The sequence below is a fragment of the Sturnus vulgaris genome, chromosome 17 (assembly GCF_052056855.1).
Source record: "Sturnus vulgaris isolate bStuVul1 chromosome 17, bStuVul1.hap1, whole genome shotgun sequence".
Classification (NCBI taxonomy): domain Eukaryota; kingdom Metazoa; phylum Chordata; class Aves; order Passeriformes; family Sturnidae; genus Sturnus; species Sturnus vulgaris.
Genome location: NC_142259.1, coordinates 1,603,728 through 1,616,469, shown reverse-complemented (window position 1 = coordinate 1,616,469; position 12,742 = coordinate 1,603,728). Strand labels below are relative to the sequence as shown.

General features: G+C 51.0%; 1 protein-coding gene across 9 annotated transcripts in view; it reads left to right on the top strand.

Annotated features, from left to right (window-relative positions):
- DLGAP4 (DLG associated protein 4) overlaps window positions 1–10,253 on the top strand; it is a 116,669-nt gene extending 106,416 nt beyond the window's left edge. For 7 of the 9 annotated variants that reach the window (XM_088175016.1, XM_088175015.1, XM_088175018.1 and 4 more), the window contains 6 exons: window positions 3,120–3,481; window positions 4,797–4,888; window positions 5,307–5,716; window positions 7,423–7,514; window positions 8,650–8,802; window positions 9,829–10,253. In XM_088175016.1, the coding sequence (XP_088031142.1) occupies window positions 3,120–3,481; window positions 4,797–4,888; window positions 5,307–5,716; window positions 7,423–7,514; window positions 8,650–8,802; window positions 9,829–10,044 (1,325 nt within the window). In that variant the 3' untranslated portion in view covers window positions 10,045–10,253. The remainder of the gene's footprint in view (window positions 1–3,119; window positions 3,482–4,796; window positions 4,889–5,306; window positions 5,717–7,422; window positions 7,515–8,649; window positions 8,803–9,828) is intronic. The other 2 variants (XM_088175023.1, XM_088175022.1) reach the window with 1 other exon arrangement.
- Window positions 10,254–12,742: the final 2,489 nt, after the last annotated feature.

The window sequence follows — 12,742 nt, the reverse complement described above, 5'->3', positions numbered from 1 at the left end:
GGGGCCAGGTGCAAGGTGCTAATTTGGAAAAATGCTGCTTTCTAAAAATAATTACAGAAGAAAGACTATAAACAAACATCCTCCTCCCCAAAATCAATCATCCACAGCATGCTGTGAATTCCAACTGCTTGCTGAAATAAGCTTTAGAAGATCCTGTGAGCAGGAAGAGCCTAGTGCTGCAAAACTGGAAGCTTAAGCATGACTTCCATGTTCTCCTGTTGTTCCACACCTTTTTGGAGCAGGGATGATGTTCCCAAGCAAACTGAGCTGATGGTCCTGCAGAGTGAGATCCTGCTCCAATGCTCACAGGAATTGTAGTTCCTCATTGCAGCACAAGCTGATTTTAAAATATAAAAGGCTGTGACCTCAACAAGTCCAGAGTAGATCCATGCCTGCTGAGCTGTAGCCCTTTGGAGGGGTAAGTCAGCAACTGGAATGGTCCTGACTGGTGGGATTGGCCTCAGAGCCAGGAGGGAATGCTGCCTGCTTCTCCTATGGAAACACTGGGATGTTCTTGTCTTCCTCAAGATGTGTCCCCTCCTGCAGATGCAGGAAGCACTGAGCCTTAGTTCAGGGTTGTGCTGAGGGCAGACAGACTGTTCTGGGTGGGCTTGCTCTGGCTTCAGCTTTTGAAGCCCGTTCTAAGGTATGGTTTCTGAGTTTGCTGGGCAGTCAGAAGTCCTGTTTTGTGTTTCCAGAGGGCTTCAGTGGGGTTAATTTGCAATTGCACTAACTAATGCATCCCCAGTTCTTCAAAGCTCCTGATCATTTTGTGTTTGTCATTTGCAGTGTTTCTTAGAGCCTTAGACTTACTTTTTGTAGCTCAGATATACCCTTTGAGCACAGATAGAAGAACAGGGGTGGGTTTTGCTGGTCCTGGGTTTTTCCCTTCTAGCAAAGCCAGTACTGCCCTTCAGCCAAGCCGAGTGGCATCAAGGGATCCCAGGAACATGCCAAGGAGATACTGTGGTTTCCTCCTTTACCAGAGCAGCAAAAACAGTGTTCGTGCTGTCTGTTGGTAAGTGGATAATGACTTTAGGTCTGGCCTACTGACCCTGGACACCACTGATCCTCCCTAGAAGCTCTGTGCTGCTGTGCCCTCCCCTTGTTCTGGCTGGCCAGGCTGTTGGATGTCAAATAGCCATCAGTTTCCTTTCCTCAGTCCTGGCAGTCTCCACAGCACTGGGGAGCTGGGCTGAGCTCACAGTGACTGTGCCAGCCGAGCCACCAAGGGCTGTGGCCAGTCCAGCTCCAAGCAGGATGGTGTCACAGGGACTGTCGGTAGCAGGGCACCCTGGGCGCTGTCCCTGGAGAAGAACAGGGGCCACGTGGAGAGATTTAACTGAAGGAACATGTGACATGCTGTCACCTCTGCCAGTTGGGGTGGCTCTGGCTTGCCTCAGTGCAGTAACAGGAGTAACGTGTTGTTTTGGGGTGTAGGTACAGCTGGCCCAGGGGTGCCTCTGCCATGGCTCTGGTAAGCCACCCCCACACTGTCCCACTGGGATGGGCTGTGTGAGTCAGGCTGTGAGACTGGGCCAAGGAATTGCTTTTGGAGATGATGCTCCACGTCAGGCAGCTCTGGCAGGGGGACTGTGGTCACCCCTCACCCATGTGAGTCAGAGAGTGGTGGATGGTGGGATGGGTCCTGCTCTCCTGCCATCCTGCTCAGTCTGTGCAGGACTTGGTGTAGTGGCCTGAGGGAACTGGGATGCATTTGGTGCTTTCTGAGCTCCTGTGCAGATCCAGGCTAGAGGCAGCTGGGTTGGCCGCCCTGCACAGGCCTCTCATTTCTCTGCCAGCAGCACCATTATGGTGCTGCTCAGCATCTCTGGGCACAGAAATGCTGCTGGAAACACAGATCTCCTCCTCTGTAATTCCTCCCTTTTAGTTCCTCCTTTGAAGTGGAGCTTTAGCTCTTAATATGGTAAATAGTGGGATGTGTAATGCAGGCAGGTCCACATACTGTCAGTAAGGCTCATGGGGCAGCTCTGTGATTGTCCCCCAGGGATGCTCAGAACTGCAGATCTCTGGGACTAAGGAGGCTGCTGGCAAGGTCTGGGGTGTATTGTGGGGTGCAGGGGAAAAGCAGTTTGGGATTGAACAGGACTTAATGGGAGGAACCAAGTCTGGTGACTTGGGGAGGACCAAGAGTAAAGGGATAAGGGGGATAAAGGGGGTCAGTTGTGTGTAGGAAGGTGGCTGGTCAGTGTGTTTGGCCATGCCCTGCCCAGTGCAGTCTGTCCTGGCAGCTATGGCCTCAGGGCTTTGTATATCCTGAGCAGACCGAGAGCCTAAATCTTGGCTGCTGCAGCATCCATGTGGATTTTTCTGGTATTTTATATGTATTTTCACTGGTGGACTTCCATCCTGTCCAGCCAGAGACAGGAGCAGGTTGGGGCTGTGGCTGCTGTCCTGGTTCAGGTGGCCAGCTACGTATCTGTCCCTATGGGTGGGATACGTGTGTTCTGTGACTGCTGGGCACACATTTCCAGCCTTGCTGCCACTTGGATCTGGGGCCATGGAGTAGCAGCCTCACCACTTTTGGGCTGTTGCATCCAGACAATGTCTTTTCCTCTGGTGTGGAGCAGCTGGGCTTGTCAGGGGCTTCAAATGTGTGTTCCTGCCATCAACATCTAACAAATTTTATGGCTTCTTTCCATTTTTATAGGAAAAACCATCACCCTGATCCAGACATTGAAACTTGTCAACTGATGGGACAAAGAGCTGAGACACTTGGCTGTACTAGGACACTAAAACATAGGGTTTAGTCAAAGAATATTTCCTCACTGTGGAGGCTTACACCTGCCAAACCCTGTAGTATTCTTGGGAGGCTTTTCTATCCCTCTTCTCCATTTCGATTTCCACGCATCATGGTATTCCTTTTGACTTCTTTTGCAAGCTAGCTCTGGCTCTGCCTTTGCTTCCCCTATGCTTTGGTGTGGGTCCCCAGCGTGAGCTGCTGCCTGTGGGCTGGTTCTGCACCTCTGCCTCCAGCTGCTGCTTGGAGGCTCCTCTTGGATGTCGTGACTGACCTGCTTTTTCTCTCTCTTCCACTGTATCTCTTTCCCTCCAACCTGTCTGGTGCGTTCTCCGTTCTCCCCCCTCCATCCCTGCAGGTTCATCATGCCTAGTGGCATATAAAAAGACTCCACCTCCCGTCCCACCTCGGACCACGTCCAAGCCGTTCATCTCTGTCACTGTGCAGAGCAGCACTGAGTCGGCGCAGGACACCTACCTGGACAGCCAGGACCACAAGAGTGAGGTCACCAGCCAGTCAGGGCTCAGCAATTCCTCAGACAGCTTGGACAGCACCAGGACACCCAGCGTGACCAGGGGCAGCGTCGTGACTGCAGCCAGAGACACTCCAGAGTTACCTCAGAAAAATGCAACTTTGAAAAGTGACAAAGGGACTCTAACTAACGAAGAGCCTAAAGTGGAGAATATCCCCAAAAGAAAGCTATCATCAATAGGAATACAAGTATGGAATAGTTTGTTCTCCTTTGTCCCAAGGAATGTCCTTGCCCCATCCATTTAGCGTGTGCCTTTTCTGTGACCAGGTGTGCATCTGAGCTCACTTAGAATAGCAGGAGACATTCACTGCCTTGTCAGAATAACTGCCTGTGTTCCCAGTGTGAGGGACTTTCCCTTAACAGCCCAGAAAGGACTAAGCTCATTTAGTACAAATTTAAAATGTTTTCTGGAGCAGAGGGGCCATATTAACTGGATGAAACCCTCTGAAGAGGCCCTTTTGCTGCTGGTCTGCCTGTGCCCTGTACTCTGTATTGCTTCCCATAAGTCTGCTCTTTGTCCATCATGATTCTAGGGACAATTCTCTCCTGAGGGGTGGGCCGTTCTGCTGGATGTCCATGTAGGAAGGGCTGCTGCAGTGCCAAATGGTCCCAGGCCTGCAGGCAGGAGGGAGCAATTCCTTGCTGCCCAGCGTTCCCAGCAGGTTAGTGCTTCCCTTGCTGGAAGTATTTAACTGTGGGAATCAATGGAAATGAGCTGTTGATAACACAGTGAAATGAGAACCGAGTGAGTATTGTAAATGCGTGCTTCAGTCAGCAAAATGCATCCTCTGGGGCTGTGCCCTCCTCTGGGGCAGGTTTCTCAGTTACAGGTGGCTGTGAGCTCTGTTTCTGTCCCAGGTGCTGGTTACCAGCAGAGGGGAACTTGGCCAACTCCAAGTGCAGGATCTGAGCTTTGAACTGCTCTGTGTGTGCTGAACGAGTTCTCCATCAGCTTTACTGCAAGGCCAGCTCAGTACAGGTGACAGTGAAGGCCTCTCTGCAAGGCTGGTGGGACAGAACACCTGAAAGGGCAGCGAGGGGACAGAAACACTCTGGAGAGGCTGCCTTCCTCTGCTTTTCCTTTTCTGAGCTGGTTCCTAAGTCACCTGGATATTTTTCCTAAAACCTTCTAACCCTCTTATCCAGAGCCATGCAGGGTATCAATCCCTGGGAGAGAGGCTTTGCTGTCACTGTCAGTCACCTCGCTGTCCTCCCTTGAATGCCGTAGTCCCTGACTGTATGGGATGCCACAGGCACAGGGACACAGCCCCAGCCACGCAGAGCCCAGGGCTCCTGGCACAAGTGGTGGCAGCAGCCTGGCAGGACACAGCCCTGCTCCTGAGGTGGGAGCAGAGCTGAGCAGTAGCCTCGTGCCTGTCCTTAGCCAGCCCTCCCGTGTGGTGTCAACATGCTCTGTGTGTGCACACTCCTGGTCTACTAACGTGGATTCCAGCCCCAAGTTCTTGTGTCTGTTTTTGTCTGTATTTTTTTTTGTTCAATAAGGTTGACTGCCTTCAGCCAGTGGCAAAAGAGGAGCCTCCTCCACCAGCCACCAAATTCCAGTCCATCGGGGTACAGGTAGAGGACGAGTGGCGGTAAGTGAGACGCAACTTGTGCAGTTTCCTTTTATTTTAAATTGTGCCTCCCCCACTTGTGCTTAGACCTTCTTCCCTGCTTTGTGCCGGTGAGTGGTGTTGAATGGGGCCCACGGAGAGCTCTTCCTCCACAGTGCACACCTGCTGCAAAAAGCACTTGTTCTCTAACAGCCAGAACAATGGGAGCTTGAAATTAAATAAAAAATTTAAAAATTCCAAGCCATAATTATAGACATGCGTCAGCCCTCTCGTCTGAACGGCCGATTGCAGTAAGCAGGCAACCTTATAATTCTGTCTGTCTGAGTGTGTGGTGTGTCTGTGTGTGAGGAGGGGCAGGGAGAGGCTCTGCTGTGGCCATGGATTTTGCTGTCAGCCAGGCTGAGCTCTGCTTTTGAACGATGACTTTTGATCCCTGCAGAAACAGCCACTCTCGCAGCATGTCCTCCAAACAGGACACAGACTCTGACACGCAGGAGCCCAATAACTCCAGCTGTAAATCATCTGAGAGAAGCCTCGCTGAGTGCCCCCAGCACAACAACTCTGTTGGTGTTGATGCCTCCACCAGGCAACCAGCCAAGCCCTCACAGATTAAGAGAAACCTCTCCTATGGAGAAAACAACGACCCGGCCCTGGAGCCTTCCTCTCTCCCTCCTCCTGACCCCTGGCTTGAGAGCTCCTCCACGTCGCCGTCGGAGCCGGCGCAGCCGGGGCCCTGCCGCCGGGACGGCTTCTGGTTCCTGAAGCTGCTGCAGGCAGAGACCGAGCGCCTGGAGGGCTGGTGCCGCCAGATGGACCAGGAGACCAAAGAGAACAATCTCTCTGAGGAAGGTGGGTGTGGGCAGCAGCTCCTCCTTCAAGTATTGCGTATTGGGTCAGGTAAATTGTGGCTGCCCCATCCCTGGAAATGTCCAAGGCCAGCTTGGAGTCTGGTCTAGTGAAAGGTGTCCCTGCCCATGGAATGAGATGAGCTCTAAGGTCCCTTCCCTCCCAAACTATTCTGGGGTTCTGTGAAATTGCTGACAGCCCACAGAGCCAGAGCATGGAGATGAGGATGGGATAAGGAATGCTTTGTCCTTGGTAAGGGTAATGTAGCTTCCTGTAGCAAATGGAGTACAATGTAATGCTGTGATGCAGCATAAAAGATGTACAGGGGATGGTGTGGCTTCTGACCACTCAAAAGTGCTAAAAGCTTAAATGGATTTAACCTTAAAAAAGGTTAAATGGAAAAAGCTTTCAGGGAGGCTGTGGGATCTCTCCCTGCCTCACCCATTACTCTCAAAGAGGCAGGGGAAAGCTTAGCTGGTAGTGGGGCAAAAGGAATAAAACTTCAGAGATTGTTTGCTCAGTTTAGTTGATGAACTTGTCTTTACAGCAAAGAGGAGGAGGTTTCTTCACATGGGAAAGCCTCACTGAATTTGTGGTGGGTACAGCAAAAGCATGGAATAGGGATCATGAGGCCTGGTGATTTTATGGGGTTCAGTCCCAGCTGGGCTTGTTCCTCTGTTTTCAAATGCCTTGGCAATACCTGGGCTTTTTGTGGGAATCATGCCTCTGGTGCATACAGAGTGGGTGACCAGGCTGCAAAGGGCAAGATCTTTGTGTGGAAGCTGGTTTTGATGTTTTTAAAACCTGAGAAAGGTGAAACAAAGGTGAGGCTCAGTTTTAGCTCACTGTCACTGCTGGGGCTCCAGGAGCTAATCTCTAATCGGATTCCCAGAGGTGCTACCCTGGCTGCCAGGGGGACAGGCCATGCCAGGGATCTCCCTGCCTTGGGGCTGGCCTGTGGCAAGGAAAGACAACAAGACCTGCATGGCACTGTTGTGTGAGTGACTGCCAGGAGCAGGCTGCTTGATTGCATAAGCACAGCCGTGGTGGGTGGGAGAGCCCACGGTGTGCTTGTCCAGCCAAGTCCCATCTCCCAAGCAGGCTCGGGGGCAGCAGCAGAGCAGGGGCAGGACTCAGGTGGTCCCTGTTGGTGATGCAGCTGCAGGCACGTGGGGCTCTGAACCTGCCTCTGGAAGGGAAAAGCCCAGACTGTATTTCCTCTAAAGAGCAGTGGAACATGTCCATGCCCAGAGGCTGCTTGGAAAACCCATTGAGAGCAGCATAAAGTCCTGGGTGTTAAAAGCCTTGGCCTGTGTGTTAATCCCTGCTGGTACAGGGAGGCTGGAGAGTGGTCCCTGTGTCACCTTTCCCTTGTGCAGGGCTGGGAGAGCAGGCTGGCATCTCAAAGCAGCTACCAGCAGACCTCACTGAGGTGGTGCTGGGGGCTCCTCTGAGGAGCTCTCTGCCAGCCTGGATGTTGTAATATTCTCAGCCAGGTCTGTGTTTGGCCTGCCAGAAGAAGCAATGAGAGACAAATGCAGTTTCAAAACTTCTTGTTCCTGAGAGCAGTTGGTGCCTTGAGGATCTCTGAAATTCCTTTCCTGATGACTCGAGTGTTTATTTCTCCAGAAACGCTGGAGAAATTGCTACAATCAATAGTCTGTTCAACTCAGGTCGTTTTCTTTTATTTTTTTTTTTATCCCCCACAGTCTTAGGAAAAGTCCTGAGTGCAGTGGGCAGTGCACAGTTACTAATGTCACAGAAGTTTCAGCAATTCCATGGCCTCTGTGAACAAAACTTGGTGAGTCTGGATCTATTTTTCCTGGTTTTTGAGAGGGTGCCTTTCTTTCAACAGCACTACAAGGACTTGGTCAGGTGTTAAGAGGCTGCTGTCCTGTGAAAACAAAGCCAGCTCAGCCACAGCCTGCAGTGCCAGGCTGGGGGAGGGCTGGGTTAGCACAGAGGTGCCTCCTGCTTCTGAAGGGCTTTTTGAGGCAAACCCCTGAGGCTGAGCCAGATAGGGGGGACTATTTGAAAAGTCTGCTCTTGACCACACGTGCTCCCTTCGCGTGTGTGGCTGGTGACACTGTCCCCGGGGCACTGGGAATTGATCTCTGAAAGGGAATGTGCAGGGGTTTGCCCTTGCTCAGAGCTGACCTGGGCTAATGGGGATTGATGGAATCTGTGGTTTAGTTTTCCCCTCAAGCTTTATGGTAATACGGATTTTGCAAACTTCCTCAGGGGTGAAGTCCCCTTTAGATGTAAAATAATCTTTGAGAGAATTGAGGAGTAGGAGGGGGGGAAAGTGCTGATCCCAGCTGAGCAGCAGCATCAGCAGAGCTTTGTGTGAGCTGCTTGGATCTGATCTCATGCTTTCCAGGGTCTGTGGTGGTGGTTCAGCTGTCTGGGAATTGGGAAAATCCTGTTCTTGGAAGAAACTTAAGCTACTTAAAATTTTTCAACACAGCCTGAGAAGTACTGATGCTTTCAGGTTGTTTTGGGTGGAAATGTAACAAAATAATTTTGCTCATGACAGCTCAGCTTGGCTCCTTGGAGTGCTGTACATCCAGGCATCAGAGCTAAGTGTCCATTTCCATTATTTCTTACCCTGAAATCAGAGTCTCTCTGTAAGAAACCACACATTCTGATTGCCACACTGGGCAGCTGCTGTTGGAGGTTCCTGCTGTGGGGTTTGTGCCAGCACTGGATGTCTGGTTCAGGACTACTCTGCTGTAAGGAGGAGTGCAGTCAGGTCCTGCTTCCTGAGCTTGGCAGAAATTAATGACTTTGTGTCTCCTTGCTTTAGGGCAGGTGTCTCCTGTGGGCTCTCACTGGGTTTGTTTGCAGGCAGATGTAAAAGGGGCAAAGGTGCTGTGCACACTACTCTGCTGGGTGTGTTCTTTCTGAAATGGTGTTTTTAATGCTTCTTCTTGTAGAACCCTAATGCCAATCCTAGACCCACAGCCCAGGACTTGGCTGGATTTTGGGATCTCCTCCAGCTGTCCATTGAAGACATCAGCATGAAGTTTGACGAGCTGTACCACCTCAAAGCTAATAGCTGGCAATTGGCAGAGACACCGGAGAGAAAGGTGAGTGAGGGGCACTGGAGAGTGGCCAGAACACCTTGTACACATTTGGGGTACCTGAGCTCTGGTTTTGTCTGCAAACAGAGGCTTTCAAGGGCTTTTGCCCTTGTCATCTCACAGCCTTGCAAGGCACCAAGGCCATTCCTCTTGAAGAACAGTGGGAAGAGTTTTGTACAAGGGGAAAAAGTGTTGGATGGAGAGAGCCCAGAGCAGTGAGCAGTGGTGCGGGGGCCTCAAGTGTTCCTAGCACTCTGTGGATGGATTTAACTATCCCTGGTGCCCAAGTAATGTAAAAAACAACTTGAACCTTTCAAAAGTGCAGGAGAGGTGGTGTCCTGGCTCTGCCAGTCAGGGTAGGGAGGACTGTGACTCAGGGCAGGGTGGCTACTTGAAATGTTGCAGTTCCACATCCAGTTGTGTCTTCGTGCTGCCTGTGCTGTGCTCGGAACAGAACCAGACAATCTCTGAACTCCAGGCCACTCCAAAAGAGCCATGGTACTTCCTGTACCACGGAGGGGAGGGTTCAGCTGGATAACAGGAAAACGTTCTTCCCCCAGAGGGTGCTGGGCATTGACCAGGCTCCTGAGGGAATGGGCACAGCCCCACAAGGCTGCCAGAGCTCCAGGAGCCTTTGGACACCACTGCCAGGGACAGGTTGCCCTGCAGGTGTCCGTGCATGAGTTGGACTTGATGATCCTGGTTGTGGATCATCAGCCTCTGGATTGTGGACTCCCATCCCAGGAAATGTCCAAGGCCAGATTGGACAGGGTCTAAGTGGAAGGCGTCCCTGCCATGACAGGGGGTGGAACTGGATGATCTTCCGAGCCAGACTATTCTGTGATTCCATGATTATTGTGGGTCCTTTCCCATCCAGGACATTCTATGACTCCGTGAAATGCAAAATGGCTTCTCGTAGAAACCAGGGCAGCACAATCCCAGTCCCTCTGGCAAGGCCCTCTGGGGCTGAGCCAGCACCCAGCTGCACACGTTTATATCAGGTCTGGCTTTTTCCTTCTTGTCTCCCTAAAGGAAGAGAAGAAACCACCCCCTCCAGTGCCAAAGAAGCCGGCCAAGTCCAAATCGCAGCTGAGCCGGGACAAAGGCTCCGACTCAGACAAGCAGCGGCAGGAGGCGCGGAAGCGGCTGATGGCGGCCAAGCGCGCGGCGTCCGTGCGGCAGAACTCGGCCACCGAGAGCGCCGACAGCATCGAGATCTACGTCCCCGAGGCCCAGACCCGCCTCTGAGCCCGGCCACGGCCAGCCCGCGGCTTTTATAAGTCATTAAATGGAAAAAAAAAAAGGTTCTCTGGAAACTAGTGTGATTTATTCAGTCTAGAGACAATGAGCCATCCTTGAAAAGGGCTCCTGAGTTGGCTTTTTTCTCTCTCAGCTTTAAGTAATGAAGATTTTAGAAAAAAAAAAAAAAAAACAAACAAAAAAAATTTAAACAAAAATCAGAAATGCCCCTTGTTTTCTCCCCAGCTGTTGTATTGCTGAATGGACTGGACAGACTCCTGGGAACTCCAGTCCCTCAACTTGGAACTTCAGTCTTTTTACTTGTTCTATCTCATGAGAATTATTAGCTTGTTTACAAGAAGAGGACAAGAAAACATGAAGCCTTGAGCACTTGCCATGCTGTGTTCTTCCTCCTCCTCAGATCTGTTCTGCCCTTCTCATCCTTTATTTTTCCCTCCTCCTACTCCCATTCCCCCACCCTTTGCATGGTTTCGGTTCCCGTGTCTGGACCCCGCTGCCCCCGCAGAGAACACCCGTGGTGTGTCATTCCTGCTGCCCTCTCCAGCCAGCAGCCTCCTCGCCTTTGTATTCTTGGGATGGGGTTGTCAGGGTGGGGCAGGAGGGCACAGGGGCTGTAGCCTCACTTTGTTGGAGGGAGAGGACTCTGGGGCTGTGGAATGTGGGGTTGAAAAGCAGCCCAGAAGCAAAATGTGCAATAAATCTGGCACAGGGGATCCTGAGAGCCAGAGCCGACACCGGGCACAGGAGCAGAGCTGAAGGACCACAAAGCACGAGGCACATCACTTTGATTCCCCTCCTCTTCCCATTCCCACACCGTTTTCCTTGGCTGGCTGGTGGAGACAGGAGCTGCTGCAGCGGGGTTGTGGGGTCGGTGTGCTCAGGAGGAGGGGGTGTACATATGCACATATACACTTAGTAGTACCTGTATAGTAATTCCTACACACGGATCCTGCCCACGCCGCCGCGGGGGTGGGCAGATGTATAGCATATATTTTTACATGTACTATATCTAGATGTGTGTCCAAGTGTGTGTAAAAATATATACCCTGTGTGTAAGCAGATGACTATTTTTTCCTTATCTCCCTGCTCTCTGGGTAGAGGAAGGATTGCTAAATATTTTTTAGCCCATTTTTTTCCCCCTTTGTAAGTCTCCTTTCTGGTCTGGCTCCTTGGAGCCAGAGCTGCCACCCCCTGATTCTTTGCCACCCTCTCACACTGAAGGTTTTTGTCCCATCCTGAGGGATCGTGCTGGGGATTTTTTTTTTTTTTTTTTTCCTTCACATGTTTGAACAAGTTGGGAGATTGTGTGCTACTGTCATGGGGGTGGAGGGGGAATCCCAGTGGTTTCAGTGAGAGTTGGTGATCCAGAAGGCAAAAAATAAATAAAAGTGAAATCCTGAATGATGCCTGCTGCCCATTGTGTGCTGTCTGGGGCTGTCCATGAAAGCTGCTCTCAGAGGTCTCTGCCCCCAGCCATAGAATTCCAAAAGCTTGGCTGTGCTGGGATTTAGATTGAACTGGAAGTGGGGGTCAGGCTCTGCTCCCAGGGGGACAAGGGGAAGCAGCTTCAGGTTGCTCCAGGGGAGGTTTACATTGGCTATTGGGGGAAAGTCCTTCATGGAAAATGTGAGCAGTACTGCCCAGGGCAGAAGAGTCCCTGGCCCTGGAAGTGTTGGAAAGGTCTGTGCAGGTGGCACCTGGAGCTGTGTGGGCATATCAGGATTTGGCAGCAGCTGGGCCTCATCTTGGAGGCCTTTCCCAAACTAAAGAGTCCGTGGGGGCAGAGACATGGTTGGGTTGCACTGTTGGATTGGGGGGGGGATTGTAAAGATGCAGCTTTAGGGATCTCTGGCATAGAAAGGGGGAACGCCCAAGGAAATGTGGGGGTTAATTTATTTACTTTTATCATTTACTCTTCCCAGCTGCTGCTCATGGAGTGGTGAAACAATCCTTGCTGCCCTGGGCTGGGCTTGCTTGTAATATTTATGTTCTGACATAATATGGATTTGTACATATATATGTGCATATATTTTAACATGTAAGTGAATTTATAAGGCTGTAAAAATTAATTAATTTTAATCTGGTTTTGTATCTTATAATTAATACATTATTTTAAATTTACCTACATATATTAGAATATATATGAATACAGAGGTAGAGTTTTAACTTTTGTATCCATATATACATATAAATATGTGTAACACGTGTACAAAAATGTGTTGTACATATTTAAACACACCTTTTATAAATCTTAGAAGATTTGTTGTAGATCTTTAACACCCCTTTTATAAATAATTTCATACCCTCTCCTTGAATCCACCTGTTTATTCTGAGCCCAAAGGACGCGGGCAGCCAATCACGGGGCTTCCAGAGATTACGTGGGGATGGTGGTGTCACGAGATGGCTGCCTGCCAATCAGAGGGCGGTGTGACGTTTTACAAAATGGCTGCGCCCTGCCATAAGATGGCGGGTGAAACAAAATGGCCGCCCCCAGTGGATACAGAGGGAGGAGGCCGTGTGTCAAAGTACTTCCGGGTCGTATCAACCAATCATAGCACAGTATGTGCCGCTGCGGCGAATGGCCGCGAGAGGGCGGGGCCCGAGGGGGTGGTGGGCGTGGCCTCATCTTGCTCCGTGCCCAGCTCCGGTAGGCTGGGCCAGAGGGTGCCGTGCTCGCCTGGGTCCG